The 24,985-nt window shown below is 34.8% G+C and overlaps 1 protein-coding gene across 1 annotated transcript in view; it reads left to right on the top strand.

The window, feature by feature from the left end:
- The window catches only part of ADGRB3 (adhesion G protein-coupled receptor B3), a gene marked incomplete at its 3' end in the record, with an annotated part of 461,362 nt that overhangs the window by 197,833 nt on the left and 238,544 nt on the right, over positions 1-24,985 (top strand). The window contains exons 3-8 of the mRNA XM_082757992.1: positions 731-892; positions 8,250-8,414; positions 12,548-12,712; positions 13,621-13,785; positions 18,384-18,485; positions 19,055-19,161. Of these exons, the coding sequence (XP_082614118.1) occupies positions 731-892; positions 8,250-8,414; positions 12,548-12,712; positions 13,621-13,785; positions 18,384-18,485; positions 19,055-19,161 (866 nt within the window). The remainder of the gene's footprint in view (positions 1-730; positions 893-8,249; positions 8,415-12,547; positions 12,713-13,620; positions 13,786-18,383; positions 18,486-19,054; positions 19,162-24,985) is intronic.

Raw genomic sequence — 24,985 nt, 5'->3', positions numbered from 1 at the left:
TCATAAACTTCTTGGATAAACTATTATTTTAGAGTTCTTCATTCATTGTTCCGTTTTGACAATTTTGAACATAGCGGTAAGTAATGAGGTCTAGCACATCTAACAGTTTGTGAGTCAAAAGCATGGAGCAGATAAGTGTTCAAATCAAACTTCCCATCCTACTGTTCAAGTTAAAATCTTGTAAACAAAGTGCACCTCTTTGCCAGGGAACTTCTCTCAAATACTAGATGACTCTTCTTCACTCAAGAAAATATAAGAAATTAAATGTTTTGTTTGTTTGTTTGTTTGTTTTGTTTTGCTTTGTTTTGTTTTAATCTAAATTTCCTTACTGGCAGAGTTCCTAAAAGCTTGATTCTAGAGTGACAAGTATAAATATCAAAGATAAATCCCTTGCTATTATATAAAAAGAGTTGTCTATGTTCTTGTAACATCCTGAGGGCAGTGTTGTTCCTAAAATGTTGAAGGGCACTATTTCTCATAAATTCACAAATGATGTGAACCAATCAAAGTGTTTCCCTCTGAGAGGCGTTATGTGACTGCAGCATTGTAGGTGTCTTTATTTTCTATTCATTGCACATTTTCACAACTGCTTTACTCCATGAACTTTTAAACATTTATTTTGGTATGATGCTTTTGTCTTTATTTTATAAGGGCAGACAAGCTTCAGAAATAAAAATGTCTCATTAATACTTATGTCTATATTCATGTTTGTTTGTTGTCTTGAATACAGGTGAATCTGGTGTGGAAGAGTGGGCCCAGTGGAGTACGTGTTCAGTTACTTGTGGTCAAGGGTCGCAGGTGCGAACCAGAACTTGTGTATCACCTTACGGGACACACTGCAGCGGCCCTTTAAGAGAATCAAGGGTTTGCAATAACACTGCCCTCTGTCCAGGTAGTGTTAGCAGCCAATAAATAAAATTGTGGATGTTTTTGAACTGTATAATGATAAGAATTTGAAACTATATATTTTTTATTATTATCATTTTTTATTATGAATTTCATAAGAGAATTTAAGTTGGAACAGAGACATGGAATTCTATTCAGCTATGAAATTTATAATGTAGGTTGTTATTTTTACTTTCAGAACAGTCAAGACATGGAACAAGAGTGCTTTTGTCTAACAGCTTCAATTTTTTTTAATAAGTATTCCCAGTTATTCGCTATTAAAAAAAAAAAAAAAAAAAAAAAAAAAAGAGAGAGAGTGAGGGCATAGAATAAGTACTAAATACAAATTAGAGGAGAAACACAGATCACCAATATATTAAAAATCAGAGACTGATTAACAAGGTGGGTTAAGTTAACATATATAATTTGACACTGCTACAGTTTAGCCATTTAGAGTACTGTCTTCTAGGCAGTGGGCCAGACAATGTCCTCTGCACTGTAATATCTTCTTTTATATTGTGCTGGCAAGAAAGGGCAACAGCTACCCATCAAAGGAAGAAAGATCGGACAAAAATAAGCTTTTTACAACAGACAAAAGGTAAAAGTCATCAGTATCTTGTATTACAGTTTTCCTACTACTTTTTTCTAGGAGATCTGGACATAGAGTTCAGCAGTAGTTATGCTCTAAGGAGATGAGACAGGCATATCTGAGGTAGTTGCTGAAAGGGCATATCTCGTTTCTTTAGAGTTTGCTCATGGATGTTTTATCTGGGATGGGAAACAAAAAGGCATATGGCCTGTGACTGCATTTATTTTCCTTTGCTGTCTCTGAAAAGGGAAAATTCCTTCCTGCCTCACTTCAGATGACCAAAATCCTCAGCTTTTCTCTAAAACTTGATTCTAGGAGGGTGGTGAGCCGGATTCTGGGGAAGCTCACTCCGTTATGAAGTAAACTAGACTGTCTCTATACATGGAATCCCCTGAATTTTATCTCAATGAGCAGTAGTGTCAGACTAAACGTTGCTACTGCATGTTGAAAAAATATCCAAGAGAAAAGGCATACATGACCACCTCAGAGTTTGTGTATTGGAGTTATAAGCCTTTACAGAACCTCTGCAATGAAAAGCAACTTAAAATATTGTATCAGGTAAGCCACCACTGTACATCAGTGTACACTGAACAGCTAACATCACAGAATGCTTTACCACTATGCTCTAGATAAAAAACTCACCTGTCATTTCTGAATATTTCAGGGTAGGAAACCCCAGACAGAAAACCCCAGACATCTGAATTTGATAATTTAAAGGTTTCCATTAAAAAAATAAATAAATAAATAAAGCCACTATTTCTAAAAAGGATGGGGTAGCTTACAGGCTACTAGAGGTTGGATTCTTTCCAAAACTACCCTTACCCTCAACTTGAAAGTAAAAAAGTATGAAGTACAAAAAAAAACCTATAAAATAAAATAAGAAACCTTCAAAAAAATCAAAGATAAGCTTAAAGATTCCTTTGAAGCAACATGAAATATAAACATGAAAACACATACTCCAGCACTCTCACTGACACACAGACCTGCCAATTTCTAGCTCATTTAATAACCTAAGAAGAGGCAAGGTCACCTAATTTTGCAAAATTTTGCAAAATTTTATTCTCATTCTCTCCAGTAAAGTTTGAGAAATTTTCACATCAAAACAAGTCTATGTAAAGCAACAGACAAGATAATTTAGTCAAAGTAATCTGGGGGAAAATAAATAAATAAATATAGTTAATGATAAATTAATAAAAATAATAATAATAAATTAATAATATAAAAATAATAATATAATAATGAAATAATATAAATAGTTAATAATAAATAACTAATAATAAATAAAAAATAGTTTGTTTGTAAAATTTACATTGTCTAGTAAACTTCTGAACAATGCTCACACAGACTGTTCCACATGTCTCAGTGACAAGGGAGCTCTTTCCTCACACACAATGCCCACTTTAGAGTATGGCTTCTGTTTCCAGTTATTCAGTGTGAGCAATGTCTATCAATTCTCACTGGATAACAGTGATACTGCCAAGATATTTTCATTTTCATATCACCACAGCTGATTCTGATAATCTTTACATATGTTGTGTTACCTTTCCTAAATAATTAGTCTTCTAGGCATAATCTTGCATGTTGTTTTACATAATTACAGTAACCTTACTAATTTATGTTGGTCTCTGTCTGGCAAGAGGGGTCACTATGTGTGGCAGTGTGCAGGATGAGCAATTTAGAAAGATGCTTTTCGTAGTCAGAGCTCCATTAATTTTTCAACCATGATTTTAATTCTAGGCTAAATATCCTCTGCCCTCATTATAGCATGTATACTGTCTCAGAGAGTTGCACGATTCAGGATTATCCCTGGCTCATGCATAAGAAAATGTACAGTTTGTAGACTAGTATAATTAAAACACACATTTAACAAAAGAATGCAAACATACACATCTGTACTTGGGATATGGCCTGTGAACCTGGACCTGAACCACTCATTCCATACAGCTTTTGGACTCAATGTGACTTCAAAATAAACAATTATGCAGAGTGGCTTATACTTCAAACATCTATCCACAAACTTCAAGAGAACATGTTGCATTTAAAAATATTTATACAAGGCTGTATTGATTTCATGCAGTCCCTTCAGTGTCCACTGGGAATGGACATCACTGGGATGTTAGAGAATACATCTGTCTGTAATCTCACTATTCTGTAAAATTTTGAGAATGGGATTCACCATCTTTATCATTATGCAACAGCAGGCTATATCACAAAGTATTTTGCATAAGTACATGAAAGCTATTGCATCTATCATTTTTAGCTATTTTTTTATTCTGCTGAATATATATATTACATATATATATAACATATATATAACACATATATAATGCTACTGATAATTAAGCTAAAATCATGAAGGAACTATTGTTTCCATAATTTTAATTTATTTATATTTTTTCCAGACCAATACTATTTCAGAGATGGGAATCCACTAGGTAATTCAGGCAGTGTCTTGGAATCAGGGGCCTTCTCAAGAAGTGCAACATTGTAAGCAACAAAATGTAGTTCATTGTTACTGGTTCTGCAAGCAAAGGCATTTAGGATCCAGTACTGCAGTGCCACTGATTCATTTCAGTTTAATTGATAATTTCTAATACAGCTAAGACTTCAAGGAGAAAGAACATTGCATTTCTGTAACTGTAGATCATCTCAGTTAGTTCCTATTTCTCCTTCCCCATTGCCTTCAGCCACTTTCACCACAAAATTTAGCTGAAGATCAGAATTCTCAGGCTTATGGGTAAAGCAATACATGGAAGGAGCAAGAATATCCTAAAACATTTCAAACATTTGTATGCTCAAAAGATTTTGGTTGGTGCTAAGTCTGTTATATCTCCATCATTTCTCAAGGCTTATGTCAATGAATTTTAGCCATATTACTAAAATTTTGCACATTTCAGTATGTTTTATGTCTGCATAGGTACACTAACAAAACTGTTACAAGTTTTTAAATCCTACAGTGTTATTGTAATTAATCAGTGTTTTGGAACTTCAAGTCTTCATTTGAAAGTGGGAAAACAAGAGGGAAATTTAGCTTTATAATTAAAAGACCTTGCAGAAATAGAATAGATATATGACTTAAATGTGGATGGTAGAGGACAGGCGTCAGGAAGTCTTTGAATTATTTTTTTTATTATTACTAATTTAAGAAAATTTTTCAAATATACAATTTGAGCCATATTGAAGGAACAGAAACTATATCACATAAATGTGTTTAAATTCATGCATGAAATACCTGTAATATCATTTTAACAATTCCTATAATGTAGCATCTGGTTTGTTGTAGTTAATCAGCCATTTTAAACTTTACCAGAAAATAGAAACCATCAATGTCCATAATATTTTTTACAATATCTTTTTAGTATAAAGCTGAACAAATCAGAGGTATTTAAACCCCAATAAAAATCTCCCAAAATATGCTTGTAGGATGCATGCCAGCATGGCTTCACACCTCCTCCCACCTCACACAAGTTGTGTATTGTGAACACTGTGGGTGTTCACTTCAACATGATTAGGTTCAGAGAGTGGCAGAATGAAGGGAAGGATGCTCTGCAGTAATCCAAACTCGTTGTGCTAGCAATGATTTTGACAGATAAGTTGGCAATAATTTGAATATTTTTGTCCCAAATAATGAATCTTGCATCTGAAACTGCGTTATAGAAAACAGTTACTCCTCTGTGGGCCAGCTCTCCATCTGGTGTAATTTGGCATAGCTCATCTGGCTATAATTCATCAGATGTTATAGGGTTTGGTTTTTTTTGCATTAAGGGAATGATATTAAGGAAAATGTAAATGAAATATCAGGAATAATATTTGAAGGTAAGAAATTTTAATATTTAAAAAAAAAAAAAAAAAGCTGATCTGGATAATACTGGACATAGCTGTGATGCATTGTATAGATTATTTTTCCTTTATATTTCTATGCTCATAATGGTTGTTTACTTAGTGGTATGCCTTTCCCATCTTTGACTTTATTAGTTATAGAATCATAGGATCATTAAAGTTGGAAATGACCTCTAAGATCATCTGGTCCAACCATGTTCTACTACTCTTAGACATACAAGCCCTGTACATACAAGAAGGTACTATGAAGCTTTTACTTACTGTTCTAACTGTTTTCACAGAAGATTACTTTGAGTACATCTCACCTTAAACCAGAAAGAGATAGAATCTGGTGCAAGTTTAAATCCAATCAAAGTGAAACATATTGTTTCTGCTTCTGTTCAAATCCAAAATCACAAAATAATTACTCTACGTTCCTGCTAACATGCAGTCATTCTTGCCAGAAGAGATATACCTCTTGGCTCAAGACAATAGCTTTAAAGAAGCCCTCAGCTAATTGTTTGTGTTTTGTTGTTGTGCTTTATTATTATTATTATTATTCATTTTTAAATGAAGATAACTTATAATATTTTGACAGCAACAAACTGAAACTCCAAATTAAACATTAGACTTAAACTCATGTCTACATAGTGTCTAGACCTTTACAACATATTATTTTTACAGCATCTTCCTTCTCTAATTTGGATTAATTGTTATTTGTTATGTTTTGCACTTTTTTAAGTTCTTCTTGTTTCAACGGAGCATCTTTTAATCAACCATTGTTGTATTAATAGATGAAATTATATCTCTGTTATTACTGACTGCCATTTGGAATCTGATCTTACAAATTGGTTTCTCATTGATTTTTCTAGTATGTTAATAAATCTGGAGTCTTAGAGGTATGAATAGACTCAGAATCTAATTCATTGCCTATGCAAAAAAGTCTTCAAATGTTATGGCTGGGTCAGAGTATTCTTCTAAGTATAGTACCTGTTGAAGAAAAGATGAAACATAATGGGTCATATGCCAATGATCACCAATTTACTATTTTCAGAAGACTTAGGTTTCCTGGTTTTGACCAAAATGACAGAATTAATCAACATTTCTAAAATAATTAGACTAAAATCTGTCAGTATTACATTCATTTGAAATGTCCCTGCTATTTTTTTTTTCTTTTTTTTTTTCTTTTGCTAATATAAAGCAGATTGATGTGATATTTAGAATAAAAGAATTTTAATAAAGCTATCTATGTAGGACATGGAATAATTACTTTTCAACTACTTGTATGTGACCAACTCAAAATCTTTCATCAATTGAGCTGTTATCTAGCAGGTAAAAATGTTCACTGTATGAAGCTTGGCATGTTATGTCAGATAGAATTTCTATGAAATTACCTCAAAAAATTTTACCCTAGCAGTAAAATCTGAAACAACAGTTTTCCTTAATTTTAATGAAATGCAAAAGAACATAACTACATGCAGAATTGCCCTTGATCTTACCGAATATTTTATGATAATATACAAGAGAAATATACCTCCTTCCCTACCCTTCACAACTGAATTCCACCTTGGAAAATGTTATTCTGATATCTACAATGTTTTATTTATAGAAACTGGGCAGGTGAAACTGCCCCTTCAGGGCAAAGGAAACCTGAAAATTAGTTATTTCACAGTAATCAAAGAGATGTGTGGACAATACAGAAAATCTATTTTTTTGTAATGTTGTGAACTATTACCAATGATACACTGAGGTGTTATACACTTTCACCCTCCAGACATCCTTCAAACAGACAATGTTGCAGAAACATAGATATGATATCATCTATGATGCTCAGTCTGGGTACTAAGCCTCTGGATTTTCGTAAATGTCTGGCATTACTCTAGTTTTCCTGTTTCCAAACACAGCCTAACCAAAATCTGTGCAACTGCTTTTATTTAACAAGAATAGCTATAGCATGTTTTGCACTATTTCTCAACTTACAAAGAATTGTCTTGCCAAGTCATGTATGGAGTTCTCTTAGTGTTATTACTTAACAATAATATGTTTTAGGAGTTTCTAAAAATTTAACTCCAGTTGTTTCTGAAAAGGGAATATATATGGTATATAAGCTCAGACAGATATTGTGTATTAGCTTCTTCTGCCTTGGAAGTTAGAAAAGATTCATATTCTATGATTCTCTATATTAATCTTATGAAATATATGTATATAATAATATTTATATGTGTTTATAATTTATCATGTTCTCTGAAAGTATGTGAAGTTTGTTGTCAACATTTTTTTAAGGCAGAGATGCATGTGTTACTATATATGTTTGATCAATTAATATGTTAATGTAAAAAAAAAATATATTAAAATCTCTTTGTGTGCTCTTGGCATTTTTGAGGAAGCTAATCAAGCACAAATGCTGTCATGTTTCCACATTAATTTAAACTTGCAACAATTGTAAGAGCCCCAGTTTACCAGGGTAACAGTGAGAAATTACCACAGTTATGCCTTTATTTTCAAAAGAGAGCTTTATTTTGATTCCTTCTAGTTTTTACAGTTGTGATGAGACCTAAAGTGTATGCCTGGTTTTAACAAGGACTAGTCTCCTGAAAATCAGGGCTATTAAACATATCTCAGGTCATACATCAGAAAATCATAACCAGCTTTAGAAAATGGAAGCCATCTTTCTTAGAAGAGTAAAAGAAAATAAAATGTGGTAGTGAGATTAGTTGAAAGATTAGAGAAAATGGTTCAAAATTAAATATAATTTATAAGAGATAAGAGTTTGAAATTGAAATTAACCATTTTTTACGAAGAAGGTTTTATTTGTCAATACTAGAGATTACCTGTGTACTGATACACTTGAAGTTGGCAAAATAATTACCTTTTATGATATTGATTTTGTTTATTTTGAAATCCTTTTGTTACTTCTGTGTCTGTTTCTGGTTAAAATCTGTTTGGTTTGTTGCAGTACATGGCGTTTGGGAGGAATGGTCACCTTGGAGTCTGTGTTCATTCACATGTGGTCGAGGCCAAAGAACTAGGACAAGGTCATGTATACCTCCCCAGTACGGGGGAAGATCATGTGATGGACCTGAAACACAACATAAACCATGCAATATTGCACTCTGCCCTGGTGAGCTTATATAGCAACTTTTTGCTTTGTTACAGTGCATTTGATGTGGGTTGTTTGTGATTTCGTTCATTGTGTTTTGCATTCACACACACACAAATGGCATGCAAAGTGTGTAGGAAGGGTAATCTTGTTAATAATTCTGACTGTGGTGATCAAAAGGATATATCAGTATGATAACTGTTTGAGATACTGTACAAGCAGGCCATTCTTAATTCCTTCAAAATTCTCTCTCTGAAATGGCACTTATAAGAAACCTTGATTTAGGATGTCTCTTAGAGAACCAAAAGACAAGCAACTTTCTGAGTGTGGCTTAAAGGGAAACATTCAGAGGTTACATAGTTTGCATCTGCCATGTCTGCTTAGATTAAGTTCACTGGGACATTCATAATTATTTATTCACCACATACACATTAAAAAAAAATATGAGAAACTAAATTTTTAATTGCTATTAATTTATTGAAACTGGATATCATTTACATGTGTGCAGACAGAAGGCTGACACAAGCTATGACACTATTTGAACCCCATTTAATCCCTTATGGTAACAATTTTAAGTGCCTTAGTTCTGGGAGTTTAGTGATAAACATCTGCAAAAAACTACCCCTAAACAAGTAAACAATGTGTAGGTTTCAGGCTTTCATGTTAAACCTTTCATTCATGGGAATTAAAACTAATTTAAAAAAAAAAAAAAAAAAAAAGTTATTATTGCAAAATTGATTTTAAAATGTCTGTTCACAGGTTATGATTAATTATGAAAAAAATTACATATATATGGATATATACATATACTTACAAAAGGTTTTTCTTTAAAAGTCACCTTCTTTATGATTATAGAACCCATAGTTCAATACCTAGGAAGCTTAATACCTAGGAATGGAAAAAGTGTCAGGTAGCTATAATGTGGGAAGTTTCTTCCACGAGATCTGTCTGACAGTTATGTTTGCATTTGTGGTAGGCCTGTTGAATGTTCACAGTTAGCACTGCTGTGAATGGATTCCTCATCACTGGAGCTCTTCTGGAAAAGGGTTGATGGACATTTCATTAACAAATGGTTGTTTGATGATTTGGAAACAGAGAAGAAGGAAAACATGGGTGGAACTTAGCACCTCACAGAAATAAAACTTAAAAACAAAACAAAACAAAACAAAAAACTAAGCCCAAGCTTTGTTTTATTCTGGTCAGCAAAGAATACTCCAACTTTAGCTTTTAGTCTTGTATACAGCTGCAAAAATATGACTTAATCCAGTTTTTGGCCAAGTTGGCAGCCGTGCAATGTTATGTTTGCCTACACAAAAGTAATTAACATGATATATGAGCACGAAGCAGAACTGACAACACAAAAAATGCCAAATAGAAATAGCTGAAAAGAAATTAATGGATTCAGTTCACTTTGGTATTGAAAAACAAAACAAAACACTGTGGTGGTTTTACTCAGGTGGGCAGCCGAGCTCCACCACAACCGCTCTCTCACTCCCCCTCTCCTCAAAGAGGAAGGGGGAGAAAATACAACACAGAGAACTCGAGGTTTGAGATAAGAAAGGTTTAATTAAAGGGAAAGGGAATGGGAGGAAAAAAAACAGAGACAAAAGAAGCAATCAGTCCGCGCGGAAGCACAGAGAGAGGAAAAATTATTCTCTACTTCCCATCAGCGAGCGGTGTTCGGCCACGTCCTGGGAAGCAGGGCCCCAAACGCGTAGTGGTTGTTCAGGAGGAACAGCCCCCTCCCCCACGAGAGCCCCCCCTTTTATTGCTGAGTGTGACATCAGGTGTTATGGAATATCCCTTTGGTTGGTTTAGGTCAGCTGCCCCAGCAATGTCCCCTCCCCATCACTTGCCCACCCCCAGCCTGCTGGCTCTTGGGGGCTTGGAAGGAGTCCTGATGCTGTGCCAGCACTATGCAGCAATAGACACAACACTGGAGTGATATCAGTGCTGTTCCAGCTACGAGTGCAGAGTACAGCACTGTGTAGGCTGCTGTAGGGAAAAGGTGACTCCAGCTCAGACAGACCCAACACAAACACACAAACAAAAAACACACAAAGATAGTGCACCTAATCTGTTAAAATAAAGGGTTATCTCAGAATTCCGGATTTGAACAGTGGCTTTCACCAGAGGAGATTGTATACTGGCTACATTTAAAGTAACAGTTTAAATCTTTGCTGAATGTGAAGATTTACTCCAATTTGAATGTTCAATTTTATAGAGGAATCTTCATGTTCAATTCGTTAGCCTTTTAGCAGTATTTCTGAAATAGAAAACTCACACACTTTTTGCTCCTAAAGAAGGGAGAACTATGAAATGTATATGAGATGCCACAGAATGATTTTTTTCCAAAGACACTATAATAATTGATTCAATCTTTCCTACCCTAAATAATACTATATAGTAATGAATAAAACTGAAGAGGGTGCATCGAAATGTAATTTCCATAATGTTTTCCTCTTCACATAAAGCCTTTATGATTAATGAATGCAACTAGTTTCCATGTTTGGAAAGATTTCATTTCTGCTGAATAAATTATCAGGGTACAGCTTCATAGCTTGAGAGGCATCTGCATTGAGAAGTGGTTCACAACCAGACATTACATAAAATCTTTAATGTAAAACTTGAAGGGAAAAAAAAATAATGAAAACCTTTCCTCCTTTCACAGTTCTCTAAGATCCTGGGAATTAGAGGTACAGATATTATTTCTGAATGGTAGAAATGCTTTATGATAATTTTTGGACAGCGGTAAAATAGTTCGCTTCTGTATTTCACTGAATATATGTACACCCATACAGACACAGTACCTTTAAAAAGAACTTTTAAAAGTTAAATCACTAAATTAAAGATCCTGTTTCCTCTTTAATTCTTAACTCCACCAACTTTGAAAGCTACTATCCCAACTGTCCTTCAGAAGAATCCTGAAATCAGGGATTGGCAAATGTAGCAAGAGAATTTACTCATTTTCAGCAATGATGCTTTTATGACAACAGTAATTATAAAACCATGTTTTCAAGGAATAGTATTAATCTAAATTATATTACAACCCAAATTTTGAGTTTATATTCATTAAATGCAGGTGCAATGATGATTTTAAAGTCAATAGAAATGTGGGATTCTGAATTAGTACCATCACTAATATCATTTAATAATGCTTACCCAATTTTAAGAACACTGTCTAGTCCCATTATCCATTATATACAATGTAAATTTTAACTTGTATGGGAACTTAATTGGTTTATATTTTCTATAATTTTGGTTTTAAATATTTTCATTTGCATCAATAAGATTGCTGATATATGAAATTAAACATAACATTTACGCATGGAAATATTATTCCAAACCAAAGTGTATGGGTTAATACAAACTACTAAATACAGAACTCATCTCTGTATCTATGTTGTTTAAACACTCATCTTGACAAATTCAGGAAGAATATTATTCAGTATGCAAACAAAGAAAGTAGATTTGATGACCAAGGCAGGCCATTTCTGATCTCCTACATTTTGTCTCAAAGACTGTTGAAGAACTGTGATGGTTTTCTAAGAAGGAAACTGAATAATAACAATAAATGCAATATTATAAATCTAAAGAACAGTCTTATGTCAGGCAATGTGGTAATTCTTGTTTTCCTTTTTCTATTCAGCTAACAGAACTAATTTTATAGTCAGGACAAAGAATCTTATAAGTTGACCTATGTAAATGATAGCTGCAGCTGTAAAGAATCACTTTTAAGGGCTCAGAGCTTACAAGACAGGTCTCCACTTTGACCTAAAAAGACAAGTCTTCTAAATAATACTTCGTTTTAAAGAAAAAGAAAACTACACAGTTTTTCAAACATTGTGGTATGTGAGCAAAGTCATAATTTGCCCTTTGTTACATCTGTGTAAAATCTGAGATGAAAAAGAAGAGATAAGATAAAAAGGAAAGAGAAAAAAAAATAGTTTAAAATTATTTTAAAGTAGTTTGTAACAAGAACTTCTGTATTTGCTTGCTATAAGAAGTCAACCTCTTTGGGCTCAGCCCAAATCTCTTTGGCATCGGCCCAAAGAGACGTGTTCATACCCATACCCTAGAACAAACCCACAAGGCCTAGCGTGGTTTTGGTGGTAACTCTACTGTGTCTATCTCTTTTGTGCCTCCTGTGGCAGTGGATGGACAGTGGCAGGAGTGGAGCCCGTGGAGCCAGTGCTCGGTGACGTGCTCCAATGGCACCCAGCAGCGAAGCCGTCAGTGCACAGCTGCGGCCCACGGCGGATCCGAGTGCAGGGGACCATGGGCTGAGAGCCGGGAGTGCTATAACCCTGAGTGCACTGGTAAGTATCCACCTGACCAATGTCTGGAGGAGGAAGTGAAGGGTTGGGCCTGTCTGCTGCTCTGAGTGGAGCTGCTGGCACACGGGCATGTACTTAGTCCACCACAGGCCCCAGTGGGCTGTGGAGGACAGAGCAGCCTCCCCAGAGCAAGATCTGGGGCCTGTCTCCCTTTTAATTTGATGAGCCACCCGGAGACAAAAAGGCTGCATCTGCAAAAGGCTGCATGGCAAGGGTTGCATGCCTGCTTTTCAGTTTTATTGCCATTTAAAGGACATGCAAAAAATAAGGAATTGTTTGAGGACTAAAATATTTAGTATTTAATTAGAAAATTAATGTGTATGAAATGATTCTCTCTTACTCTGAGACTGTTTCATGATCCTCTGACAGTATAAGACCAGAATTCCACAGTGGGTAAATTAAATTTATACATACTCTTAGGCCTCATTCAACATGCCAGAGCATGTAAAGTCCTGCTTCTAAAATATCACATGCAAGAATGTATTTATTTACTTTTTTAAATGATGCTTACGTACATTGCATATCATTATTTGCACCCCTACAATAGCACTGTAAAACTGCATATAAAAATATGCAAAAGTGACTGTGTGCTGTGTGTTCTGCAACTAACTCGATGTTAAAACTCACCAACTCACCAGCCTATTTTTGTTTGTTTGTTTTTTAACCTTGAGATGCAAGTCATTTAAACAAGCCCATATTTAGGAAAGAAGTAGAGACTTCCCCCAGCTTTAGAGGTTCCATGGCCAGTATCTTCCACTTGTCACTGCTAGTTACACAAATGCATCTAATCTACTGGGGGCTTTCTTCTCTTACCTAAGTAAAGAATAACCTATATGTCATCCTTTAGTACTGTTATTATGTCATCACTGTAATTATATTTTTCCCAATAGCAAATGGCCAGTGGAACCAGTGGGGCCACTGGAGTGGATGTTCCAAGTCCTGCGACGGTGGCTGGGAGAGGAGAATAAGGATCTGTCAAGGGGCTGCTGTGACTGGGCAGCAATGCGAGGGAACTGGAGAGGAAGTTAGACGGTGCAGTGAACAGAGGTGTCCTGGTGAGAAGCAGATATAATCACTGTTATTATCTACACAGCAATATGGCTTACTTTAACAGTCACCTTTAGGAGAAACAAGATCAACATCCGTAAAGCAGTAGTCCTAAAGAGCCATATCTGACCTTGCTTTAGACAAGTCACTGTTGTTTTTCTCAGTAGAGTTGTGGTTATGTAGCAGGGTTTAAACTAGTCCAATTGAATATATGAGCAATGCCTCATGTTTGAAATAAATCAAAATGCCGTATTATAGAAATATATCAGAAAAATATTTCATTGCCAAGGTATATCTACATTGGTAGAAATAAGTTGCTACAGAAATTATCTCTGAATATACTGTTTCTAAGAATATTAGTCCTTTTTTTGTAAATTGTGGAATTATTTTTATGCAGTGTACAAGATGGCCTTGATGTTATACATTTGGGGTAAATTCCAGTGCAGTAAAGAAAAGCAGTGAACCTTACTATAATGTATAGAATGAATGAATATATGTGACACTTAATTAAAAAAAAAAAGATTTAAAAAGAAAAAAAATATATATATATTTCCTCCTTTAATATAATGCTTAAATTTATTTCTTTGCAGCACTTTTTACTTAGTCCTCACAATAGATTTAAGTCTTTCTAAGTGACAGATAATTAAAGTGCATTTTTTAGCTCTTTCAGAGGTGAACATATGTGAAGAGACGTCCTAGAGAAAAAGAGAGCCCTGGAATAAGATAACAAAATAAGGTGCAAGTAGTAAGGTGTAGGATGATTTAGTCATTCACTTGGGAAAAACTGTTCTCTGAACTTCAGGCCAGGACACTTCAAAATTAATCTAGCAATCTCACTGACTACGGGAAAACTCCGCTTCATATTTTGATGACTCTGTGCTAGGGACAAAAAGACCTAAATAGCGGAGATACTTTCAGTCAGTAAATAGGAAATATATCTGATGTGAATTTTATGATATTGAGCTCAGGTTTTCATAGGCAGCATGCTTATCCCTTGGCAGCCATCAAAGAACAGTTTTCAAGATAGTTGCAACATAGTAGTACAACGAATTTCATTGCATCTGAAAAACAGTAAAAGGACTACTTATAAAATTGTAATACTAGACTGGAAAAGTTTACCAATTTTAACTTTTCCAATGGTCTCTTTAATTTTAGTACATTATTTGAAAAGTAGGACGAAACAGAATCAGTACTGGGTTCCTAAATAAATTAAAATTTCCGTAGCAAATAATTTACTTGGTAAATGTAGACTTTCCTCTATGAAAGCACCACATTAAGAGAAGGTTAATGGGAATGTTCTCAATAAACAGACATTCAGATAAACAAGCTTCTGCTTATAAAACCACTCCTGAAATGTTTTGTCTTTATATATTTCAAAGTAAAACCACATTGCTGCAATTTTAAAAGGTTGCCACCTGCTGTTAATAGAATATTTTACAAATGTATTTGTAAGTCAAATGCACACAGAACATTGTTTTCCATTTGCACTATGTATTTATTAACTTGATTAATTCCACATTAGAATCAGTATGCTTATAGAAACCATAGTAATCTTTTAACAGGTTATACTTGTGCAGAAGATTATACATGAATAACAGATATGTTTGTTTCTAGAGTGAAGTTTCCTAAAGAATCTCAGATTTAAATGTAGACAGTGGATAATTTACCAAAACTTTGCATTACTAAAAATAAAATGATAGATTTATTTTTAATAAACACCCAGCAAAATTGAAAAATACTGTACAGAAATAATAAAAAGATATTTTTGTCTAAATCATTGAGAAACATGAGAGACTGTAACATTAATTTTTTTTATATATTAACATTGGTTTACTGTAAGTTTAAGACCAGATCCTCAGTTCTGAAGATGTGCATAACATATTTGTTAAGTGGATGAAGCTGTACCAGTTTGTATCACCCAGATTTCTAGACTTACAGAAGATGAAATTATATATTGCTGACTTATAAGCAAAAGGAGAATAAGACCATTTTCTATTATGCAGGCTGTTGTTAATAAGGTACTTTGCAAACAGAGAGGTTCACTTGACTGACTGAAAATATTGACTGGACTTATTTGAGATTTGCATCATGTGAATGTTATTCAGGATCTTCAAGTCTATCAGTAAGCCTCTCCAACTGGTTCTTGCAGGAGCTGATTTACATCAGATATTCCTAGAAGCTGAATATAATCAGCACTACGAAAGGCAGGCTCAGAACTATTATCTGAAAGTAGGTTTCTCAATTTACTTGGCTTCTAGACAGAAATTATCTTTCTTTGTGATTTATTTCTATAAACAATTAGTAATTTCAAAACTACAGATGTTTTCTACTACCGTATAATATACTGGGAACAAAAGATCTGCTTATACTTTGGCTTCAGTCATTGCTCCTTTATTAAAACCCAAGCTAAACTCCTAACAGGTCAGCAGCGTTAAGGATTCAAGGGATCCTTTTATGAAGGATAACTTCAGAAAATTGTAAACAAATATGAAAAAGGAAAAAAAAATACTGAATTTCTTAGGCAGCTAGTTGAGCAGGAGTCATTGTGGAAAACTTATAACCAAACAATAGCTTTTGAAATAACTGGTTTGTTTTTTTATGCACAGCAGTCCTTGATGCAAAAACAAAGTGTTGAGAGAGACAGAGCACAGCAGAGTCAACCAGGGTCCAGGCAAACTTGTTTGCCTGGGCTCGTTGACATATTATCCAAGTTCTGACTTGCTTCTGCAGTTCTCTTCACATAATTCTGTGTTTTGGAAATGGTTTTTACTTTGAACACAACACAGAGGTACACAGTCATCTCTGGAAGTAGGCTCAAATTAAAACGAGTTTTGAAAAGTGTCATGCAAAAGAATACAAGTACTAACCTTCAACAGATAGATGGAAAACTTCTGATATTACCTGTAACTTGCTGACATAAAACAGAGAACACGATATATATAAAAGTGTGTATATATGCATGTATACACATCTTTTCAGGAGGAAACAAAACAAAACAAAACAAAACAAACAAACAAGAAACACAACCAAGCAGTATTTGTAAGGAAGTAAGATTTTTAGTTCTGAGAATCAGCCTTAGCAAGTCATTTCTGTCTGAAATGGCCAGAGCTGCATGATAAGCATACTTACCAAAGGTCTCTAAATTTTTTCATATTTATGTAATTTATAATATTAATTCTGCATTATGTTAATCACAAATTCTCCAAGTCAGAATACTTCTTTTGTTTATAGGTCATAATAGGATAGTAATCACATTTATAACCAGGTGGCACATGTTTCTCAAAGTCTGGCTTTTTCCATTGTAACACTGCTCGTGCACCCACTTTTGGGGCATGTCTGAAGCAGTGTTAGTATTCTAGATTAAGAATATAACCAAATTTCTTTGGGTTTTGCCATTAATAGATAACCTGCGTTTTTAGCAGCACAATCTGTCTTGATTTCAGGAATGCTGATGGTGAGGCAAATTTAGCAGGCAACTTTTATGCCCAAGTGTGATTCATATTAACATTACCGAACCATCTGCAAGGTATTCTTTATCATCTGCAAAGAGAGGGTACCGCTCCATTTCCTCCCTCACCTCACTCTTCTGGGCAAAGAGCAAAAAAGTGCGAAGTGTAAAAAAGGAAAGAGGGTGTGTGCAATTTTTATGGTGTGTGCAATTGGATGGGTAAAATCTGGAGTCTGTTCCTGCATCAGATAGAGTTTTCGCATGTAACCATAGGAAAATAATTGAATTGTTTCATTCCTTACCATCACTCCATCTGTAAAATAATAATGATAGCAGTTCCTTTAGAAGTTAGAATTTTCCTGAAATAAATATAATAATACTTCTAAATAACTCATGATTTTTATGATTTTTCTCTTCTGAATTTGGAATGTTTTCACTAATTGGTATTTGTCGGTGCTTTAAGTTGTAAGATGACATCAGCCAGACATTTGCTGTGTTGATCTAATTCACTCAAAAATTATAAACTGGGAATGTACAGTAAAAATACAGATAATATTGCAATAACCAATAAAAGTTAATTTTGTTTTATAGCCACTCATCCCCACATTATTGATTTACTTGCTTAATTACCAAATTGTAAAGAAACGTATTTCAAGGATATAGCCTGCTTTTTGGACTTCAGAATGTACAGTTCTCATTTTTTGCCCTTAGCACACGTAATGTTTAAACTGTGGTTTCAGAACTTATTCTTTCAGACACAGTTTAAGGTTCAGAAAAATCTGTAGAAATTTCTGTGTAAGATAAACATCACAGCTTATACCCATCTAATTGTCAGCTTCTTATAGATGCTTGGTATTATTGACCAAAATAGAACAATAAAGAGATTCAAACCCATTAATATTGCAGTCACCATCCAAAGAACGTTGAAGAGAGTAAAGGCACAGACTATGAAATAAATACCATTACAAAGACAGTTATTATACAAAAATCAATGCTATTTGTTTATATGTTTCATTCTTAAAATGAAAGCAAAAGATGGTAATATATACACCTCAGGAAGAATTAGGGCAAGATGGAAGACTTACTTTTCTGAGAAAAAAAAAATCTGTTTTACATTAATATTAATATTTATATTATATTCTCATTTGTAAATGGCAGCACCTTATGAAATATGTCCTGAGGATTATTTGATGTCAATGGTGTGGAAAAGGACACCAGCTGGGGACATGGCATTCAATCGATGTCCTCTCAATGCCACAGGTACAGTATTACTTTGAAATTACATGATAATAATAAAAAGAGAAAAATCTTTTGCATTTTATTCTAGAAATAATCACTAGACTCATACATATGTATACATGTGTACATATATATATGAATATACATATAGCCTACATGTTTACATATCCATGTGCATGTAGCATATACATGTACCTATAATATACTTTGTCTCATAGTATACATTTAAGAATGGGTTTGTGATGTGTATGTATGCTTATATGTACACACATGCATATATGTTTGTCTATATGCATTGTAGATAGAGAGAGAAAGCTGACAAATCAATTTGATAGGACCTATCAGTCAAACTGATGAAAATGAAGCAAAACATAAACATCTTTTTAATTAAAAAGCAATGCTAAAATCCCAGCAAGTGAACACTGAAATGTTTTTCAGAATCTTGTACTACTCTATATGCAGATGATCATTGAATGAAATTGTTTCTGTGTATCCTTTTAAAATAGCATGGAATGTAGTTTAAATATGCTTCATTCTTTTCAATTAGTCTCACATATATAAATATTTTCTGTCTTTTTTGTGACTTACAGGCACCACTAGCAGACGCTGCTCTCTCAGTGTTCATGGAGTGGCCTTCTGGGAACATCCAAGCTTTGCTAGATGCATATCAAATGAGTACAGACACTTGCAGCATTCAGTAGGTGCAAAGCCAGCTTTAGTACTTGCTCTGTTTATTCATTACTAATCGTTCATGTGAAAACAAGCTTACCTATTTACTCTCAAGTCAGATTTCTGATGAGAAATGCCAGGAGCAAAACAGACCTAAGAAAATCATTTCTATTCATATTTCATATAATTTTGATCTTATATATTCCTCGTGCTTGAGTGAAAGAAGTTTTATCTTACTGTAGAAATGGAGAAATGATTCAGACTCCTTTCTTCCATGCCCACTGTGTGAAACTTTTATAGGGGTTAGAAGGTAAGACATATTTTGGTTTATTAGAAAATGAGATGTGAATAAATGAGATTTACTGGAAGAGTGACCCACTGAGTAAAAAGTACCTTGAATTCTGTAATTGCACACAAGGAAGTCAGAAACGATATTTCTTCCTGCTATTGAATTTAGAAATTCACCTTCAAATTTAACAAAGAAAAATGATTGTAGGGTGAAGCTATTGCAATGTCTTGGAAAAAGTAAAGTAAATCTAGATAAAGAATTTTATTTTTTTTCAGCATGCTTAACAAAAATTTTCTTTGCAAAGCATATGTTACAGACACTTAAATATACTATATCTATTATATACACTTATGTATGTTAAGAAGCAGAGGAACAGCACAAAGCTGCACCAGGGGAGGTTCGGATTGGACATTAGGAAAAATTTCTTTACTGTAGTCAAACACCAGAACTGGCTTCCTAAAGAGGTGGTTGATGCATGCCTGTCAATGTTCAAGAGCTATTTGGATAATGCCTTCATTAATATGCTTTAATTTTTGATTAGCCCTGAAGTGGACAGTTGGAATAGATGAAGGTCCCTTGCATAGGAACTGTTGTATATACTGCCTAAATATGCTTTTATTTATGTATGTAATATATTGCATATACTACATTATAAATATACTACTATGGTATATGCAAGGTTAAAATAGAATTGCTACATTCTATTTCCACAAATGAGCATTCAGCCAGGTTAATGTTTTGGTGGGAAGAACGCCTTTGAAAATTGTCATGGACAGTGACTTTTGCTTGCATCATATATTTTCTGACATTCTTATATACTCTGACTCCTTTTCCAAAGGCCACTGCTCCATTAGTCATTCAGCAGAGGGGCATTAATACAGCTATGTGCTTCATAACTTCCTAGTCTCATCCAAGTGCAACATTTGAGTGCCATGTTTAAATACCTTTGTTGGCTTGAAAAGAAGCAATGTTGTTATTCCTCAAATCTGTCTTGCCACTTGGAGATTGTCATGAATTTCCTTTAGTTGGACTTCTTTTTCAGTAGATTTTATATTATATTAGACTTTATTGACTCCCAGGATTATTTCAAACATTATTTTTAAAATAACACAGAATAAAGTTCTAAGGCAATTTTCTCCACAGCAAACACTGCAAAGAAACTTATATTTTGCTGTCTGCATGTTGCTCTATCCTTTTAGAGTTCACACTAGGAAAAAAAAATAATAATAATTAAATGGCTGCATATATTTTGGTTTTGATATTTTTTGACATTTTATTCTTTCATGACAGCTGCATATAGCTTGTCTATACATAGTCTTATATATGGGCATTGACAGAAATACATTTGTATGTCATTTACTTAGAAGGTGTATGTTTGTACATAATGTAATAAAGGTAATGTCTGCAGGTAATATATATATACACTTTTGAAAAATAATGATATATTGCAGAAAAAAATATATCACATTTTGCAATTGAAAAATTGAAATTTAATATTTCTTTTTGAGCTGGTATTTAAAAGCAAATTATTTCTTACTTTTTTTTTTTATTTATTCCTTGTTATTTTTATATTTAAATCTTCAGAAATATTTTAAAGGATGTATTTATCTTAACATGGCTGAATTTCCTTTTGGAGTTTACCTCTGTTCTTACCATTTTAGGTTTCACATCCACATTTATTCACAGCATTGATCCTCATTCCACTGATTCTTTATTGATATTCAGCCTTTATTTTATGTGGTGTTGGTAGAAGTCATTCATAAACAACACAACCAGTGGGAAATACTTTTTCATGTTATTTAGTGGTATGACTTACCTGGCTGACTTTTGATGATGCATTGATGTTTTCTGAAGAGCTGCAAGTCTGCCTGACAGAAAGAGGTCATTGTTGAACAATTGAAGGCATCCATATCAGATTTATCTATTCTTCTATATTTCCTTTTTCAAAATATTAAATATGATTAGACCACACTGTGAAATAATCTTTTGCCAAAGAACATTTAAAAATAACTAAAGCTTCTTTAAAGTTATGCAAGCATCTAAAAACCATCTTATTGCTGTACAACATGTCAGACTAGTTTATATGCATACAAATTAAAGGAGAAAATTTGATTTTTTTACACCTGGGAGTTGCTCACAAAGAAAATCTGCTTGTCTTACATCTTGTTGCTTCTCAAAGTGAACAACATAACTTATTTAAAGAATCATAGAAAAATGAGGCAAAGACTTATAAGGTCATTGGCCTGCAATGTAGGCTTGTCCCCCCACGATACATATGTCAGCTCTACAAATCCCTGAAAATAGATCTTTATAAGGAAGCTGCTGACAGACGGTGTTGCTATAATAAATACATGTGCTTATGAAAGCATTTATGAGATGCTTCAGTGTGCTTAACTTACAATAATGTTATTTTCTAACTTAGAACAGGTACGATGGGGGGGGTGTCACAGTTTTGTGCATGTTCCTATGAGTCTGAGATGAAAAACTTTCATTTCTTATCTGAAATGCATAAAATAGTAATGGGTGTATAGTCTTCAAATATGGTATTTATAAAGTTGATTTAAAGCAGCTGATGTACATAACACACTGACAATACATAATGTGTTAAAAGCATACCCACCTGGAGGAATACAGAGAGATCTTTTTGCCCTCCAAACACACCACATAGGATCCAGAACCAGCCCAAAAGTCACAGAGCTGAACTGTGCCCAAGCAAATGCTGTTTTATGAAAAGCATGTCATATACTGGGATCCAAAGTACACAGATTCTGGACTGGAAACTTACAATTATACTAGTAAATAAGTGTCCAAGCGTTAACATAAGCATTAACATAATCCATGCAGTCATCTGCACTGTTTAATTGTTTATCTGTTAGCATATTCCCTGTCATGATTTAAGACCATACCAGCAAGCACTCTTCCACACAACAACTAACATCATTTACAAGACAGCATGGCAGAGAGACCATTCCCAGCAGGTAATAATCCCATCTTTCTCTTGGAGAATGAAAGGAAAGAGAATTTAGCTTGAGGGATACAAGCTGGCTTCACTCATTGGCCTCAGTTCTAGACAGTATCCCTGAGGCTTTTTTTTATCTACTTTTATTTATTATTTACAGTAAAAAACATGTTATATTTTGCCAGTTTGGACTGAAGGCAGAGAATTTCAGAGCTTCATGTATTCATCAGTAAGACTGATGGAGTTATATGCAGTTATAGGCTCCCCAGTACAGAGAGTCATGCACATTCTGGAGAGAGTCTAATGAAGGTCCACGAAAATGATTAAGGGACTGGAGACAGTGGACACAAACTGCACCACAGGAGGTTGTGTCTGAATGTCATTAGACACTTCTTTACTGTGCAAGTGACTAAGCACTGGCACAGGTTATCCAGAGAAGTTGTGGATTCTCCATTTTTGGAGATCTTCAAAAGCCGACTGGACATGGTCCTGGGCAAGAGATTTTAAGCAGTGAGGTTGGATCACAGAATCACAGAATGACCAAGGTTGGAAGGGACCTCTGAAGATCATCTAATCTAACCCCCCTGCCAAACAGGATCACCCAGAGCACATTGTACAGGATGGAATCCAGACTGGTTTTGAATATCTCCAGAGAAGGAGACTCCACAACCTCTCTGGGCAACATGTTCCAGGCCTCTGTCACCTTCACAATAAAGGTGACAGCCCTCTCATAGCCAGCTGGAACCTCCTGTGCTTCAGTTTGTGCCTGTTGCCTCTCATCCTGTCACTGGGCACAACTGAAATGAAATCTGTTCCATCCTCTTGACATCAAGCATATACTTGAGATCAGGCTCGACTACACCTCCGTTTTTTTTTGTTGTTGTTGATGAGGAACTGAGGGAGACCAGTTAGGCAGAAAATAAATATTTCTGTACTTCCAAATTAATGTCTACCCACTGTTCCTTCTTAATGTTTCTATCTCTTCATATCATAGCACAGAAAATCCCTGGTATGTTAAAAATATAACTACAGGACCTCTGAAGAGAATATGGAACATGATGAAACAGTGCAGGGGAATGGTTTAGCTTGTGGTGTGGTGACTGGCAGTTAGTTTGCATATTTGGAGGGCATGGTGTCCACCATTCATGTTACTTGAACTAAAAACAGTTAAGAGGATGAAGCACCTAAGCTATGCCACAAATGTGCTCTTGTACTTTTGTTAGTTATTTTATCTTGTGTACTGTGCAATACAGGTCCCTTTTAAAACTTGGGATGATAATTATAATTTTGAATAACAAAATCAATTAGTCATGAATAATTTATCCAACATTTGGTACAAATCAGTCATCAAATGAATTCAACAAATATTGTTTGACTAGCTTATACAGCTGGTTGACTAATATGAACAACTATCCACTGAACAAATTAATGGACAAAAACATCCAATAACCTCATGGGGAGGTTATTGTACCCCTCTGCTCTGCCCTCATGAAAAAGACATGGACTTGTTAGAGCAGGTCCAAAGGAGGGCCATGGAGATGATCAGAAGGCTCGAGCACCTCTCCCCCATGAAGAAAGAGAGTTGGAGATGTTCAACCTGGAGAAGGCTCTGGGGAGACCACATTGTGGCCTTTCAGTATTTAGAGAGTGTGAGTGCTTATGAAAAAGATTAACTTTTTACAGATAACTTTTTTTACAGATAGTGATATGCCAAGGAAGAATCATTTTAGACTGAAAGAGGGGAGATTTAGGTTAGATGTTAGGAGGAAATTTTTATGATGGTGGTGAGGCACTGGAACAGGTTGCCAAGAGAAGCTGTAAATGCCCCATCCCTGGAGATTTTCAAGGCCAAGTTAGATGGAGCGCTGAGGAACTGAAGTTGTCTAGTGGAATTCTTAGTGGCAGGTGTCCCTGCACTTGATAGGAAGGTTTGGACTAGATGGGTAATGGTTTCTTGGGAAGAGAAATGCCAGCTCTCCAAACATCCTCCACTTCTTCCTTCTTTACCCTAGCTTTTATTGATGAGCATGATGCCATATGGTATGGAATATTTCTTTGGCCAGTCTGGATCACCAGTCTGTACTGGCTGTATCCCCTCCCACCTCCTGGTGCACCCCCAGCCTCCTCCTTGGCTGGGCAGCATACAGCAGAAGCAGAAATGCTCGGTGTAAACACTGCTCTGCAACAGCTAAATAAATACATGATGGTGTGCTGTCACCACTGTATTCATCAAAACTCTAAAACACTAAAATCTAAAACACTAAAATCTAAAACACTAAACTCTAAAATCTAGAGTTGTGTGACCCTCTACAAAGAAAATTAACTCTATCCCAGCCAAAACCATGACAAGAATGTATTCTCCAAGTGTTGGTGGGGGCGTTTCTTTTTTGTTGGTGGTGGTGGTGGTAGTGTTTTTGTTGTTGTTGTTTTGTTTTTTTCATTTCTCAGTTCACATCTTCTTGCAAGTTTCAGTCTTTTTTTTTTTTCCTCTATAGCAGTCTATAAAATAATCAAACATCAAGCTAACTGAGTTCTGGGTGTTTTGATCGAACTGAATTCAACCAGCACACATTGATTTGTGTGTTGTTTGTATTGTATGGTTGA

The sequence above is a fragment of the Aythya marila genome (genome assembly GCF_965140915.1).
Source record: "Aythya marila genome assembly, chromosome: 3".
Lineage (NCBI taxonomy): Eukaryota > Metazoa > Chordata > Aves > Anseriformes > Anatidae > Aythya > Aythya marila.
This window is presented reverse-complemented; position numbering and strand designations above follow the sequence as displayed.